Source organism: Oryctolagus cuniculus, chromosome 9 (genome assembly GCF_051225735.1).
Source record: "Oryctolagus cuniculus isolate XC-2025 breed Fujian yellow rabbit chromosome 9, ASM5122573v1, whole genome shotgun sequence".
NCBI classification, from domain to species: domain Eukaryota; kingdom Metazoa; phylum Chordata; class Mammalia; order Lagomorpha; family Leporidae; genus Oryctolagus; species Oryctolagus cuniculus.
The window spans coordinates 972,178-988,441 of NC_142875.1; the positions used below are offsets into that span (position 1 = coordinate 972,178).

Consider the following 16,264-nt stretch of genomic DNA (forward strand, 5'->3'; position numbering starts at 1 on the left):
CGGGCGGCTTTCTGGGCCTGCGCGTCTGCACCACAGGGCACCCCCATGTCTTGTACGTCAGGTTCGGGGGCCTCCCCACTACGGACGAGAACAGCTGGCAAGGCCGGGCTCTGGTGATGGCGCCCGCAGTCGCCTTCAGGGTGGATGCGCAGCTCTGGGCCAAGTCTTGTGAGGGTGCTCACGGCCGCGAGACAGCGGCAGGGCAGGAGAGACGCTGGGCCGGCTGGCGAGGGTGGATTCCACACCCAGCCCTGCCCTCAGCTCTGGGCACCACACTCCGCCCACCCCAGCTGGACTGGGGAGCTTGAGCCGCCTGCGGGGAGTGGGGGGGATGGGCATGGGGGAGGCAAGCCCAGATCCTCTCCCTGACGCCCACCAGGACCCCAGCCCTGGGAGGCTGGGAGAGGGCAGGGGTCCTCGGAGGCTGGGCCAGCCAGTGCCCAGCCTAGGACCCTGTGCCCACGCCCGCCTGGCCCCGTGGCTCGCTTCTATTTTTGCGGCCACCGCCTGCACATCCTGCCGGGACAGCTGGGGTCACTGCCAACCCCGCCAGCCTGCCGACCAGCGCCTGCCCGAGCCCGGGGAGAGGCCAGCGGGCACCGCGGGGCGCAGGCTGACGGGCCAGTGCCTCCGGGCGGTGCCCGCCGCCGTTCTGAACCGCGGCGAGAAGCAGCGTGCAGCGGAAGCCACCGTGGCCCCGACGGGCAGGGGTCCTGCAGGTGTGGGCCTGCCTCGGGGGACCCCAGCACAAGCCCCTGCCACGTGACCGCAGGGAAGCGCGCGCACTCGGACCGCCGGGGGTCCGGGGCTTCGCAGACGCCAGACTTCGGGCCGCGCGGGTCGGAGGCCGCGCAGAGCGGGCAGCGCGCGGGTGCGTGAGCGCCCCGGGAGGAAGCCTTCGCTGCGCGCCGCACCCTCCTCCACCCTGCTCCCCCTCCCACTACTCCCCCGCCCACCCCACGCACCTGCCGACCGTGGACCGGTCCTCCGCGTCCCCACGCCGCGCCCCGCAGGTGCCGCGTGCCAGGCGCCGCCTCCCGGGCCAAGCGGACACTGGGCAGGGGGCGGGAAAAGGGAGGGCGGGAGTGCAGGGAGCTTGGGGCCCAGGGGATTAGAGGAAGGGGTGGGGGCGGGGCGGGGATGGGGGTGGAGGAAGCGGGAGGGGGAGGCGGGGCGCAAGGGTCGGAGCCCCGCCCCTCCCGTCAGTCAAGCGTCGCCGGCCACAGGGGCCCCCGGCGCGGGCTGCGGGGTCGTCCTGACCCACTCCAGGGGCCGTGGTTTCAGAGCCGTCCAGTGGGGAACTGGGTGCCCGCTGAAGGCGCCAGAGACCCAGCCTGGACCGCGCAGGGACCCAGCTGCTTCGGGAAGCCCAAGGGTCGCTGCTGGCCTCTGTGTTCCCATCTGTGTAGTGGGCCCCAGAGCGACTCAGGCTGTGCGGGGGCTGTGCGGGGGCGTCCTGCGGAGAGCTTGGAGCAGCCTGGTGGGTTACAGAATCGGGGCTCCCGCAAAGAGGCCTGAGGTCCCCAGAAGAGGGCAGGGCTCGCAGGACAGCGCTGGGCTCGGCCAGAGGGACTCCAGCTTGCGAGAGAACAGAAAAGGCCCGCGTGATGCCGGGGTGTGCGGGGCTCCGGGAACAGAGGTCACTGCCCGAGACGGGGGGGCGGGGTGAGCCGGACGCCAGTCTACACTCGCAGGCAGGCTTGGACAGGGATGGAAGCCAGAAGAGGGAGTCGGAGGTCGCGGTGGGCACACAGGCAACGTTGCTGCAGCCGCTTGAGGTATGGCCGCTCCCGGGAGACGCACGACCCCGCAGGGCGCAGGCAGGAGGGAGGCACTGATGGGGCGCACCCCTGGGCCAGCAGCAGCAGCCCCCACACCTGCGGAGCTGCAGACCCCGACCCCTGTGTGCGGCTGCTGCTCTGGGGGCAGGTGTGGTGTCAAGGGGGGGGAGGCTGAGGAGTGGACAGAACCCCACAGGATGAGCGGGAAGTGGGCAGCAGGCTCGGCGAGGGGGAGGGGCGACCTGAGGAGGGGACCCTGACCAAGGGGACTCCCCCAGATCCCTGAGCCCCGCCCCGTCGTCTCCCGAAAGGAGGCTGGGTGACTCGGGGCTTGCGCTGGGAACACTTCCCCAGCGTTGAGAGTCTGACCCGGTACAAGTGCGAGACTGAACCCCTATGCAGGGGGGGGGGGGTCCCCGGGAGCCAGACCCCACCCGCAGCCCAAGGCAAGCGTGTGCTTCCCTCGGATGGTTCAAGGCACAAACTGACCCGCGGGCGCAGCGCAGCAGGCACTGGGCAGCTCCCTCTGTGCGCTTTGCGGTCAATACCAGTGTCAGAGACCAGGGACCGGCTCCCCGTGCCTCGGGCGCGTGGACCCAGCTTGGGGCACAGCGACGCCGCCGCCGAGTTTTGGGGGTTCTGCAATGAGTTCCCTCAGCAGAGGCACCGCCATCAGGGGCCCACGCGGGCCTGTGGGTTCCTGGCCTCTGGGCAAGACCAGCACCCTACTTCCACGGCAGCATCGCGCCAGGGTTCCTGCAGGACGAGCCACGGCCGGGGACTCTGCCCGCGCACCTGTGTGGCTGCGGCCCCAGGAGCCAGCTTTGCCGCGTGCTAGGATTGTCCCGTGACCCTGAACGAGGCTTCTCGGCCAGCACACGGTGGCCTGGCCCGGTGCCGCCTGCAGCCCGCAGGGAACACACAAGCAAGCGAACCAGAACGCTTTCTCCTCTCAGGGTCTGCCACGGGACGTGCCACCAACGCGGGGCAGTGACAGGGACAAGGCCAAGGTCACCGTGCTGCTGGGCGGGTCCTGAAGCCCAGGGGACTCAACAGGAAGTTGGTTCAGCTTGGGCACAGCCGGCCGCTTGTCACCACCCGGCAGCACCTGTTCCCCTGGGCCAGCCCTTTGTGCTGGGCTGGCTCTCAGGGCCTAAGGAAAGCGCCAGTGGGGCCGTGGAAACCCGTCTTCCCAGTGGTGAGCCGGGCAGCCGCTGGTTTCCCAGCAGTCCCCGGGCCTGGCTGCTGCGGGCGGCTTTTAGTCTGGCGCTCAGCCCACACTCTGGGAGGGGTTTTTGAGCTCTTGGGAGCAAAGGATGGACAGGGCTGTGTGGGCTGGCCCTGCCCACTCACGCGGGAGCCCCAGGACTCACCTGGGAGAGGGGCTTTGGGGGCAGGGGGCTTCTCGCTGGGACCCCCACAGGCTCCTGGAAACATCCGGGTACGGTCTGGAGGCCTGCGCGTGGGGCAGGAGCCGGGAGCCTGGGTTTGCAGCCGCAGCCCCACAGGCGAGGACTGTTCTGTCCCCTGCGGTCACCTGCTGTGTCCCAGGAGCTCCGAAGTCTCCACTGCCACTCAAGTCTCCATCCAGACCCCAGGAGCTCCTGCTGCTCACCGTCACTTCCAGGGGAGACGGCCACCAGACCCCAAGGTCACCACGGCTTCAGCTGCACGTGGCGATCCCCGCCCAGGGGAGCCGCAGCCCTGCTGGCGCCACCTGCACAGCCCGTGTGGTGTTGGCAGACACGGGTCCTGTGGGGTCTTGTCTTCCCCCCAAAATGACTCAGGCCTGAGAGCAAAGCAGCAAGGTTTCCTGGGAGCAGGGCATCATCAGAACGGAAGGGACAGAGCGCCCAGGCACTCAGACTGGGGAAAGCAAGGTCACGTGGTTAAATGGGGCGCCTGCACCCGGCAGCCCAGGCGGGCGGCTCGGCGAGAGTTGAGTGCTGAGCACGGTCCTCAGACTGCGGCTTATTAGGGCAAGAGCCCAGTTTCTCCTGCCTGTCCTCCTTCCCCCCAGGTTTTCCTACTCAGTGCCATCAGGCGGGGGAGCCCACCTGGCACCAGGCAGAGGCGCGTCCCCGGGGGCGCCTGCCTTGGCCAAGGCTGTGAAGGTTTGCTCCACGCCATCGGGCCATTTGGGGGTGAGGAGAGACTTCTCCTGGGGGGCTTTCCTTGAGCTTTTCCAGGCTGGGGCCCCCTGGAGAGTTATCGGGATCTGGGCAGGACGCCGACGTGTAGAGGCTGGGCTGCATTCCTCCCACATGGGCTAACTTCCAACCTCCTACCTACCTAACACGGGCGCGTTTCTGAGATGCACCCGCGGGGACCCCAGAGGCCGGCGGAGGCAGTGACGAATCTGCAAACCGGACTGGGGCCATGGGGCCAGGGGCGGGGCGCGCTCCCCCAGCGGCTTGAGGACACCCTGGGGACACGATCCTGTGTGTTCCTGGGGGAAGGCGGCGAGCCAGGCGTCTGCCTGTGCGCGGGGGAGGCCCTGCTCCTTTCTCAGCTGAGGCACCCAGCCAAGGGTTCCCACTCAAGGTAGCTCGCCCCACGGGGGACGGTGGCCTGGGTCCTGCCGGCCCCAGGGGCTCCCAGGTCACAAGACTCAGCAGGCCACTGACTTCCCTCCAGGCATCGGGGTGGCGGGAACCTGAGCAAAACACAGCGCCCTGGCACAGAGCCCTGGACTGGCCGGAGCCCATGCTGCCATCACCAACATGCCCCAAAGCACACACACAGGCCATCCCACTGCTGACCAGTCAGAGGACCAGGAGCTGTGTGGACACGCCCCCTCCTAACCCCATTCTCTGCCCTCCGGGAGTCTGGGAAGGAGGTGACTGACAGCTGCAGTGGGCGGGCGCCCAGGGGGCAGAGCAGGCCTGGCTTTGTGCTTCTCATCTGTACCCTTAACAAATCACGCGTCCAGGGACCCACGCTCCAGCCTGTTCCGAGGGCTCGGGGCCCGCAGCCCGCGAGCTGTGGTGGCATTGCGACCGTGTTCTTCCAGGAGGCTGCAGCCCGGGCACGGCTGGCAGAATTGGGGGATCCGCAGGTGCCGGCCCCTGGGGTTCCCATCAGGCTTGCTGGGGACAGGGGGTGGGGGTGGGCGATGAGGCGTCCCTGAGTCCCTGGGGAAGTTACGTGAGAATTTCACGGGCCTTGACTCGGTCAAGGTGCTGAGAGTCGGGTGTTCCCCAGTTTCCCCGGGCAAGCTACGTGGTGCTGGTCACACATGGCCGTGGCCCAGGGAACCCGTGGGCGGGGACCTGGCGGTCGCACCTGCTGGGCCTTCTCCGCCGTTGAAGGTGCAAGGCTCCTCACCTGGACGTGCAATCCGCGGGCAGCCAGGGCTCGCGGGACACAGGCCGGGGACAGCCGAGGCAGGGCGGGCGTCGCACAGCCTGAAGTGACCCTCAGATGCCCGTGCCTCTTCCTGTGGCACCGTGTAGCTCTGCTGGCCACTGTTGAGGACAGTCAACATTCAGGACCAGTGTTCTTGGGGCTCAGGACCCTTGAGCCCCGCAAGGCTCCCTGGCCTCAGCACCTGCCAGGGAGCGGCGTGGGAGGAGAGAGGAGGCGGGCTCAGGGCAGTGGGGCGGGCGTCAGGGGGGTGAGGGAGACCTGCCTGCACGGCATTGGGGTGGGGGTGGGGTGAGGGAGACCCGCGTGCATGGCGTGGGGGGGTGAGGGAGACCTGAGTGCACAGCGTCGGGGTGGGGAGTGAGGGAGACCCGCGTGCACGGCGTCAGGGTGGGAGTGAGGGAGACTCGCATGCATGGCGTCAGTGGGGGGAGTGAGGGAGACCCGCGTGCACGGCGTGGTGGGGGGTGAGGGAGACCCGCGTGCATGGCGTAGGGGGGGTGGGGGAGACCCGCATGCATGGCGTCGGGGGGGTGAGGGAGACCCGCGTGCACGGCGTCGGGCAGGGGGGGTGAGGGAGACCCGCGTGCACAGCGTCGGGGTGGGGGAGTGAGGGAGGCCTGCGTGCACGGCGTCGGGGGGGGGGTGAGGGAGGCCTGCGTGCACGGCGTCGGGGGGGGGGGTGAGGGAGACCCGCGTGCACGGCGTCGGGGGGGGGTGAGGGAGACCCGCGTGCACAGCGTGGGGGGGGTGAGGGAGACCCGCGTGCACGGCGTCGGGGTGGGGGTGAGGGAGACCCGCGTGCATGGCATCGGGCAGGGGGGGTGAGGGAGACCCGTGTGCATGGCGTGGGGGGGGGGTGAGGGAGACCCGCGTGCACGGCGTCGGGGTGGGGAGTGAGGGAGGCCCCCGTGCACGGCGTCGGGGTGGGGAGTGAGGGAGACCCGCGTGCACAGCGTCGGGGTGGGGGAGTGAGGGAGGCCGGCGTGCACTGCACGCGCCCAGCCCGTCCTGGAGGCCTGGATGCAGCCCGGGAAGGCGCTGTTCTCGGGCAGACGCTGCGGATCCAGGGCGCAGGAAGCGCCCCGCTCACCGCCAGCCACACGGGTGGGGTGCGCCGGCCTGGGCCCGTGCGCTCACCCTGACCTGTGACTCCAGACTTGTTGGGGTCTGTGCAGGACAGGGCCAGGCCCGCCCCACGGAGGTGACCTCAGGATCCCGTGTACAGCGTGTGCTGCCCTCGCCCGCTGCAGCAGTGGCCTGGGGTTTTCCGACAAGCTGAGCCCCCTCCCCCAGGTGGGGGGCACAGGCAGGACAGGGACCTGCAGTGCCTGTGCCTCCACACGCCTCCACCCCGCGCCCACACGTGGCCGACGTCAGCAGGGACGGGGAGGCTGGGGGAGGCACAACACAGTAGCTGTCTGACCAGGGGGCCCCCACCTGCCTCCCAGGACACCCCAACTGGGCCAGGATCCCAGGAGCTGGGCACTAGGGTACTGCTTGGGACCCCAAGGGCCACAGGAGGGGAGGCAGGAACCTGGGGAGGGGAACGCGGGAGCGTTTGGGGTGGAGGACTCACTGGCTCCATGAGGGGTGAGGGGAGTGTGGGCCTGAGCAGGCGGGAGACCAGGGTGTCCCAGGCACAAGTGAGGGGCTGGGAGACCCGTGCCCGAGCTGGGCCTCTGGACCCGGCTGTGGCGGGCGGGGCAGAGGCTGCTGAGGGGCGGACTCCCTGGAAACCTTTCACCCTTGACCCCGGACAGCAATGCCCTTTGGCAGTGTTTCTGCCTTCCGGTTCCCGTGTGCGGAAGTGTGAGTGCGACGGGCGGTTCTGTGAGACAGAAGCAGGTTTTCCTTTACCCACGCAGACCCCGGTCTCCCGCACAGACATCCAGAGAAGTCCAAGCCGCTCGGCACCACCGCGACGCACTTCAGTACAGACACAAACTGCACAGACACGCTGGGTCCGGTCTAAGTCACAATTTAATTTTTCCGAGCAGGTTAATGAACGATCAGGTAAACACTGCAGCTGGGTGATTCGTGTTGAACACAGCACTACGCTTAGTAATTTAAAAATAAACTCCAGCATTGATGACGTCAGCGACAGAGTCATACGTGTTAAATGCACATGGAGGATTCTCTTGTGTCCCAGGACGTGATGAGTGACAGATGGCAAAGCAGACACACCTTCGAGTGTTCAGACACAACATACGCATATTAAAATTCTTATTCATAAGGTAAAAAATAAAGCTATATAAACTGATCTTTAGATTTTTCTCTGCAAAAGTAGACTCGCGCCATCTAGTGCTTGCGGCCCATTTCCTTAAAGCTTCGCCCAGACACAACCAGGACTGGCTCTCACCCCGCCGCTGGCTCACACCCGAGACCGCGCCTGCCGACTTCCAGAAGCAACATGGCCGCCGTGCCCGCATCAGCGCAGCCGTCAGACCAACGACTTCCAGACAAAGCGGCGGCGCTGGTTCAACACTTTCCGTGCAGAGCACATGGACTTGGGCTGAAGAATGAGGCTGGGGCGCTCCCTGGACTGACGCAGCCCTGGGGTGCCCTGCGGAAGGAAGGTGTCATGGTTCCCCCACACAAGCCCGGCCACAGTCGGACACAACTGTGGACCAGGAGAGGGGGCAAGCCTCTGCCCAGGTTGCCCGTGAGTCCCTGGGTGCAGGTCCTCCTTGTGGCCACCTGGGCTTGGGCAGGGGTGGCCCTGAAGGGGCCGCACAGTCCAGGACAGGGCCCAGGGCCTGCTTGGCAAGCCCTGTCATCTGTGCCAGGAGGGGCCTCTTCGCCCCACGGAGGTGCCCGTGCACGACCAGGGAGCTGTCCCTGCCAGGCCCGGCCTGGAAGGGGGCAGAGCGTGCGGCGCGCTAGGAGGGAGTGGAGGCATGTCTGGTGTGTGCACACACGTGAGCGCCTGCACACGCACACGGCTGTGCGGAGCGCAGGTTCCCATGGTAACCGTGCAGCAGCCGGGGAGGGCGCGCCGCTGCCAGTCCCGTGGGAAAGGTCGCCCCGTGCCCCCGCACTGTCAGGCACGCTGTCGGCTTGTTCCACTGCAGGGCGCGGAGCTGGAGCGGCTCTCTCGCCGACACTCAAATGTCCGGAGGCGGCCAGCCGGGGCTGGGGCCGGCAGGCAGGGGCCGCGTGGCTTTAAGGCTCAAGGACGGAAACCAAAACAACAGAAAAGCAGACGAGATCGGATGCGTGGTGAATCCTGGCTGCCAGCACGGAGGTGGCGTGGGGCAGTCCAAGTGCAAAGCCACTCTGGAGCCTGGGCCGGGACGCAGTGCAGAGGCCAGAACTTCACCAACTTAACAGGCGGAAGCTTAGAAACCGCAAGCCCCCGACCGACAAACGAGAGAGAGAAACAGCTATGAAAATACATCAGTGCAAAGGCAATTTCAGAAGTTCTAAAAAAATACGTTACAAATAATTTGTTAACTAAACAGGAACCGCTCCCCCACGGGTGTCACATTTCTATCTGCGCTGGGTGCTGAAAAAGGGGCGGTAAAAATGCCAGGCCACTGCGCGGCTGGCACGGACCAGGCCACGGAGGGGGGGCCGCACGCGGGGGAGGGCACTGCGGGCAGGGCGGGCGCCCCCCTTCTTTGGTTTGGTGCTCACCCCCACCCCATGCAAACGCCTTAAAGGGACCTCCTCACCCCTGCCCCACGCACACACTTGACAGGGGCCACTGCGCCCAACTCACGGCCGCCGCACGATCCAATTGTGAAACCTGGACTTCAAGAACACCCCCAGGAAAGCACCCGGGCCCCCTGGCGTGCTGCACCCCCAAGGCGTCGCGGCGCAACATGGCTAGGAACACTTGGGCTGCCTCGGTCACCCCAGCAGGAGCAATGGTTCCAGGCACAGCAGCCCCACAAAGGAAGCCCAGACAAAACCCCAAGACCACCAGGGCGAGACCTTGGGACGCTCTGGCCGCCACGGCCTGCTGGACCCAGCTGGAGACCACCTCTGCCCCAGGGGCCACGTCTCTGGTCACGCACCCACACCCGTGAAGCCAACGTCTTCCTCTAACAGTGGCTGGGCCCTGGCAGACGAGGGCCCTAGCACCCTCCTCGTCCAGACAGGAAGGGGAGCTCTCAGGAGACGGGGGACGCCCCCAGTCAGTGTCTCTGCACGAGCAGCCAGGGCCTGACCTGGGAGGAACCCGCTCAGCACTGGGGGGCGGAGGCGGCAAGGCTGGGCGTGGGCCGGGGAAGTGGCCAGGCCACTCAGGGTCTGACGTGGCCGTTCCCAGACCGGGCGTCGGGAGACTTCTTCATGCCACTGTGCCCCCAGGTGCCCAGTGCAGGGCAGCTGCTGGACGCCAGGGCACAGTCCCTGGACAGCTCTGCTCTTCAAGTGACACACGGGCTAACAGGAGGCTGAAGACGCGGGGCCTGGGCACGGGCACGGGCCTCGCGCCTGCGCTGCACACAGAATGTCCTTCTTCCCAGTCCAGCTGGACGCTCGGGGCCACCAGCCCCCACGGGCGACAACGGCAGTGCTGGCCCAGTCCGCGGTGTGCTGTGAGCCCCTGCTCGCCTCCCTGGGCCCTGGGAGCACAGCTCTCGGGGGCGGCGTGGGGACGGCCATCACACCGGTGTTCCCGGCCTGGATGTGCGGCGGCCGTGTCTCCAGCTGGAGTGGCAGCAGCCGTGGGGAAGAGCGAGGCCGGGCGCGAGCACGCAGTACTCCTGGCTCCTGTAGACAGCACGTGTCGTCCTCGCGGCCAGGGCACCGGGGCTCCGGTGGCCCAGGCTGTGCAGAGGCTCGAGAGGGGTGAATCCGGGAATGCCGTCCCAACAGCGCACGCTCGCGTTCTGCCAAGGAACCAGGCCACACTCAGTCCCAGGCACCTCCATGAGGAGCCTCCCACTGCCGCCCGGGCCCCTGCAAGGTGTGCCGGCCACCGCTGCCCCCTGCACTGCCAGTGCCAGCCTCACACAGGGCGGGTGAGAGGGCCCAGCCCCTGGGCGCTGAGACAAACGCCTTCGCTTTGGGATCCAGAGGGACCGTCCCACCTCCCGGGCCATGGGGGCGTCCTGGGCCTCCCGGGCCTCCCCCGTCACTGTCACGCAGGCAGGGGAAGACACGACAGTGCTCACCTACCACCTGGGGAGCACAGGTCAGTGCACCACTCCCCAGGACGGGGCTGCTGTCCCGCTCAGGACCCCTCAGCCTACCGTGACCTGGCAGACGTGGCCGGGACGGCGTCCCGTGAGCAGGTACAGAGGGGACAACGCACACAAATACTGGCCGTCTGAACCAGGCAGGGTGTGGACCGTAGAACAGGACCAGGCGAGGCCACTCTACACAGGGGGCCGCGGGGCAGTGCCTGGCCCACCAGGACAGCCGCTGCCATCACAGCCTGGTGGACGGCGGGGTGCGCCCGAGTGAGTACCTGCTGGCCTGGGGGCGGCGCGAGCGGCAGTGTCCTCCGGGCAGTGGAACGCGCCGTCCGGGCAGGCCTTCTCGTGGGGCTGTCTCCGCCCCACGGGGCCAGCGCGGCGCCGGCTGGGCTGCAGCAAGCAAGCGTGCTCGTGTGTGTGCGGTCAGCTCGCTCTCGGGCCTGCACTTACCTGGCACAGCAAGTGTGTGTGTGTGTGTGTGTGCAAGGGGCGCTCCTCTCCAGTGAGCCTTCTGCTCTCAAAACCAGCACACCACAGCAAAACTTTGGAGGAAGAACGCACGGTCTGAAAGTCACAGCACACCGGCCGAGCGCCCAGTGGGCAGTGGCCGCACGGTTACCTAGCGTGGAGCTAATGGCGCCTCGGCCGCGGGAGGAGGTCCTTCAGCAGGGGCCTGTCGCCGGGCGCGGCGCTCACCGGTGCCTTGTGCGCCGCACTCTTCTGCAAGGGCGAGGAAGAACACTGAGCCGGCTGCCGGGCGGCCCCGCTGCAAGGAGCCAGCAGCAGGCCCCGGGCCTGTGACTAGCAGAGGCCGTCAGTGAGCTGCCAGGGCAGCCTGGGATGGACGGGTGCTCCGGGCCCCCGTGGGGGGAAGACTCCCCCTCGTCGGGCTGGTGGGGAACCTGAGAGCGCTCACGGGACAGGTGCCCTGTGCGAGAGGCAGACGTCCGAGGTCCCTGGCTCCAACGTGGGCGGCAGCGCAGGAGGCCCTTCCCGAGCCCTACACCTACACGTGGGATCCTGGAGAGCTGTGAGTGACCGTGGGGGCAGGGGTGGAGGGCTTCTGCCCGGATGTGCCTCCTGGTTCTGGCGGGGGCGGCTGAGCTAAGGCCTGGGGGCCCAGTGTGAAAACATGCGGCTTTCTGGCCTCGCCTGGCCGGTGCCTCAGTGACAAGGAGCAGGGAGCTGGAGACCCGTAGGATCGGCGAGCAGAGCAGGGGAGGCCCCCATCGCAGGGGCTGATGGGGGTGGCACCAGCAGCCGTGCGGACAGAGGCAGAGTTGTGAGTGCTTGTTACCAGGCACACGGCCCTGGTGCCTGCAGCGCGTTTACAGGAACAGCTGAGAAAGAACACGCTGCAAGTCCAACGTGCCCCCGGGAGGCCTCGGGACATGCTCATTCCTCCAAAGTTTTGCGCTGTTCCAGGTGGCTGTGGTCAGCCAGGGCGGCTGTGTGTCCCGCGTGTGCAGGCGTGTGGGCAGCAGGTGCGGGGCTGTGACAGGTGTGGGTGTCGCCCGCTGCCGAGGGAGGGGACCGCAGTGCCGCCTTCTCCGAGCAGCCGGTCAGCTGCGCCCTGGGCCCATTGGTTTGCTGCCAGGGCCAGCCCAGCCCACCCAGCTCAGACCCCTTCAGCGTCCACCCGCGACGCAGCTGCTGAGCAGACGGCGGGCTGAAGTTACGCAGCAGCTCTGACGGCCCCCAAGTCCCTGACCTTAGAAAACGTGCCACCCTTAATTTACAAAAGCGCTTAAAATGCACGGCCGTCCACAAGCGGCCGAAAGGGCCCAACGCCTTTGTTTAACAAGCGTTTTTCTGTTTGGTAAGTGCATCGGTGAAGGGTGCCGGCCATGTTGAAGCAGGTGTGGCGCAGCGCCCGGGGACGAGCACAGCGCGGACAGAGCCCCACCTAGGGAGCCCTCAGGCCACATCTGGGTGCCACACCGCTGAGCGGCTTAAGGAAGTCAGTGTCTGGCCACAGCCGGCGGTGCACTGGGGTCCTCGCCTGGGGCTTCGTCCTGGCTGTGCTCGGTCTCCCCACCTGCGGGCGGCTCACAGGGGCGCGTGCGGGCTGTGGGGAGGAGGCGGCACTGGGTAACTTCGCTCCATGGCCCGTGAGCCACAGGCGCCCACTCCACGTGTGCGGAAGGAACTGAGCGAGGACACACGTGGCTTCACCGTGCCAGGGTGCTTGGCTGCCCGAGGGCCTCCCCGGTCAGGGCTGACCCTCACTGGGCCCCGAGAGGAGCCCGGGGGGCACGGGGGCACGTGCACCGGCCACCAGCGTCCCGAGAGGAAGGCAGGCAGAGGGGCGTCACCTGTTCCATCAGAAACTCAGACTGCTGGACGTCTGAGAGAGCATAAAGACGGCAGGCTGCTCGGCAGAAAGGCACTGGTTCTCAGTCTGCCGGTCCCGCAGCCGGCGCGCACCGACGTGCGCACAGCGCAGGTTATTTAGCAAAGCAGGTCGGAAGACAAGAGAGCGAGGCAGGGAGAGAAACAAGAGAAGGTGGTGAGTTGGTTAGAGGCTGACACACCCCGGGCGCGTGACCGTGGCCACCAGAGCCTGAGCCTGGCTCCAGGCCCTGCCTGCCTCTGCTTCCCGAGGCGACACCGTCTGTGTCCGGCGCTGCGGGTCTGCTCGGTGTTCAACAGGGCCGGCCTCTCGGGGGCACGGGGTCAAGAGCGGCAGCAGCAGGGGCCTCTCAGAGGGGCGGAGGGCCCTCACCTCCTTCGGGACGGCCTCCCACAGGGTGCCAGGGGCCCCCGGGAGAGGCAGGACCCCCTCACCTCCTTCGGGACGGCCTCCCACAGGGTGCCAGCCCCCCCACCCCGGACGCTGCACATGCTCTGCCAGGAGTCCTCGCGGAAGCCGGCCTCACTTGCAGAGCTTAGTTCTACCTGCCTAGCTGCTTCTGACGTCTGTCAACGCTGCAGGCTGGGTGGGACACCCCCACAATGCACCCAGCCCCTCCCAGGGTCAAACCCCACTCTGCCCCATGTGCCCTGTGCATGGAGTTGTGAACACACGTGTCTGCCACGTCCCCTGCACGTGGACCCAGTGCACAGGGCTCCACTGGGGGCCCCCTGTGCCACGCGGAGCAGGGCTCAGGCGCTGCCCGGGTGGGGGAGAGCGGGGCTGGCTCACGGGGGCTGTGGAGCCCTCATGAAGTGCTGGCAGCAGCGGAGGCCTGCCCCCAGACTCCCCAGCCTGGCGGCGTCCCCAAGGGCGGGGGAAGGCTCCAGCCCCTGCAGGAACCATGAGGGCTCCTGCAGCAGACCCTCACTCTGCTGCCTGGGCTGCTGCAGCTCCTGCACCTGTGACGACACGGAGCGAGCGGTGCGTGTCGGGGGCGTCTGTCACACAGCAGCGCTCCTCTTCCTCTGAGCATGTGGACTCTGACATCAGCACCGCATAGGGGGCAGGGGACAGAGTCCTGGGAGCTGGTGGCCTTGGGCTGGCCATGTCCACTCAGCATGAATGTTCTCCGAGACCTTTCAAACCGGCCCCCACTGCGGCTGTTGGGAGACTGAGCCGCGGGAGGTGGCCAGCCTGCACGCTGGGCTCAGCCGCCTCCCGGCCACCACTCCGGCCTTGTCCGCTCATGCGGCAGGTGCCAGCCTGCGTCCCTCAGCGCCTCCCTGGGCTCTGCTACCTCACAGAAGGACCAGAAGTTCCTGGGGCTGGAGGCTGAAAGCCTGCATTTTTAATAAATCCCAAAGCACTGTGACCCCGGCTACCCCAGGCCACAGGCGAGACCCTTACCACCCTAATGGACGGTCAGGTTCCTGCTGCAACGAGACGGGACAGGTGGGGTGGGGGTTGGCTACCTCCTCCAGGCCCCACAGGCCCAGTCCCACCCGCACAGGTGCCGCTGGCCTCCTGACCCCGGCCATCGAGGGAGTGTGGGAAACAAGCAGCCCTCCTCACACCGGCCCCTGCCAGACACTGAGGTTTGGGTCAGTTCACCGGCCCAAAGCTCTGCTGCTTCCCCCGAGTGACCCGTCTGTAGCAACCGTGCAGGTTTACTAAGTAACTTCTGCGTGAGTCTCCGATCTGACTCCTTTCTAATCTCGCTGACTGCGTCGCGTTCCGCCAACCCAGCGCTGCACTCTGGCCCGTCGTGGCAGGCAGGCAGGCCTCGGTCGTGCGCGCTGATGAGGCTCTCGGAAGCCCCTGCCGCCCACGCCGCCTCCCAGCCCGGCGCGTGCGCGGTGGCTCCGTACCTGGATCCTCTCTGTGGCCGTGGGCCAGAGCTGCCGGCACAGGACCTTCTTGAGGACGTCGGGGAGCAGGCCGACGGTGACGAGCAGCAGCACGGCCAGCCAGGCGGGCCCGCTGCACAGCATGTGCAGGAACACGTAGTACATCCGCTGGTAGCTGAGGAACGGCCTGCGGGGTGGGGTGGGGGGCACGCTGTCGGGAGCGGCGCCGCGGCCCTCCCCTTCTCTGCCGCCACACGCCACTCCAGGGGCGTCTGCGCACGTCCCCGGCCGCCTCGGGGCGAGCCCTTGGGCCTGCCTGCTCCGCGTTTACCAGCTCAACCAGGGGCGGGAGAAGCCCCTCCACGAGTGGGGAGAGGAGGACGCGGCAGCCTGGGCAGCAAGAGGCACACGGGCACGGACGGCCTCGCTGCCGGGCGTCACAGCCCCCGCGGCTGCTGGCACGGGGAGGACGCCCCGGCCTGACTCTGCCGTAAGAGACAGTACAAGCTGGCTTCCTGCCTGCCAATCTACGCCTCAGACACTACACCCCCTAGCAGGAGCTGGAGGGACCCGGGTCTGATGGCAGGGGCTGCAGCCCAGTCACACAGCTCCATGGGCCGGAGGATGGGAAAAGGCCCTGCCTCCAGGAACACACGGCCACAGGGGTGCGGGGACAACCGTGCGGGAGGCAGGCCTGCGGCAAGGTGTGTGTGGCACAGGCTCCCAGGGCCTGCTGTGGGGAAGCTGGGGCTCCTGACTGTGGAGACGGTCACGGGGCTGCCTGGGAGCGCCAGCAGCCCTGGGGGTCACAGCTCTGTAGCGCTAGGGGCTGGGGGGGCCGGGCTGAAATGTCTTCACAGCACTAGCCTCTGGGCAGGGCTGCGGGGAACACGGAGCTTCCTCTGCACCCCCAGGGCTTGAGGACCCCACACCATGTCCTGTGGCCACTTGGGGTCGCCAGCCGAGCAGGACACTGGGCCAGGGCTCCACTGAGGCCAGCCTGGCAGGGAAGGGCACCTTTCCAGGCCCAGTCCCGGGTCCCAGCCCTGCTCAGGAACCCCTGTCCCACAGGAAGGCTTCAGAGCATGGGCCACGCCTGGGGACAGCTGCATCCCCGGAAGGCACCTGCGCCCTCAGCCCAAGCAGGCGTCTTCGTGTTGGTGGATGAAGGAGGCCGACTGGCCTCACGAGGGCGCTGAGATGGGGCTCAGGGAGTGGCCAGGGCTTTGGGAGAGCTGAGGGAGTGGCCAGGGCCTTGGGAGAGCGCTGACTACCTGAGTTCAAGTTCCCCTGGCTGTTCTCGCTCCTCTGCACCCACAGGTGACGGGGTCACCCCAAACCCCAGGCTGGCGTAAAGCTATCCTTTTCCCGAGACGGCAAAGGCAACCAGGGCAGATGCTCAGGGCTTGGCCACAACCAGCGAGGCCGCACGGACCCGGGGGACGAAGGGATGACCACACAGCAAGCCCACGCCTACCAGATGACCCCTCCCCAGAGCAGGGAGAAGACGACGTAGAAGAGCAGCGAGCCCCAGATGACGAAGTGGTTGACCCAGGTCCAGTAGTGTGTGTCCAACGCCAGCTACGAGGAAGGGCGGCGTGCAGGCTGTCAGGCGGGCTTGGGAGAGAGCACAGCACCCCAGCCCGACACCCCGCACACAGCCCCCAGCACGACACCCCACACACAGCCCCCAGCCCAACACCCCACACACAGCACCCCACACACAGCACCCCAGCCCGACACCCCGCACACAGCCCCCAGCCC

The 16,264-nt window shown here is 67.6% G+C and overlaps 1 protein-coding gene across 6 annotated transcripts in view; it reads right to left on the minus strand.

Moving 5' to 3' along the window:
* Nucleotides 1-7,112: 7,112 nt before the first annotated feature.
* ATP11A (ATPase phospholipid transporting 11A) overlaps nt 7,113-16,264 on the minus strand; it is a 132,517-nt gene continuing 123,365 nt past the window's right edge. For 2 of the 6 annotated variants that reach the window (XM_089303371.1, XM_089303369.1), the window contains 4 exons: nt 15,978-16,081; nt 14,522-14,687; nt 10,917-11,017; nt 7,113-9,988 (listed from right to left, as the gene is read on the minus strand). In XM_089303371.1, the coding sequence (XP_089159497.1) occupies nt 10,928-11,017; nt 14,522-14,687; nt 15,978-16,081 (360 nt within the window). In that variant the 3' untranslated portion in view covers nt 7,113-9,988; nt 10,917-10,927. Of the gene's footprint in view, nt 9,989-10,916; nt 11,018-12,612; nt 12,699-14,521; nt 14,688-15,977; nt 16,082-16,264 lie in introns of all 6 variants that reach the window. The other 4 variants (XM_089303372.1, XM_089303370.1, XM_089303368.1 and 1 more) reach the window with 2 other exon arrangements.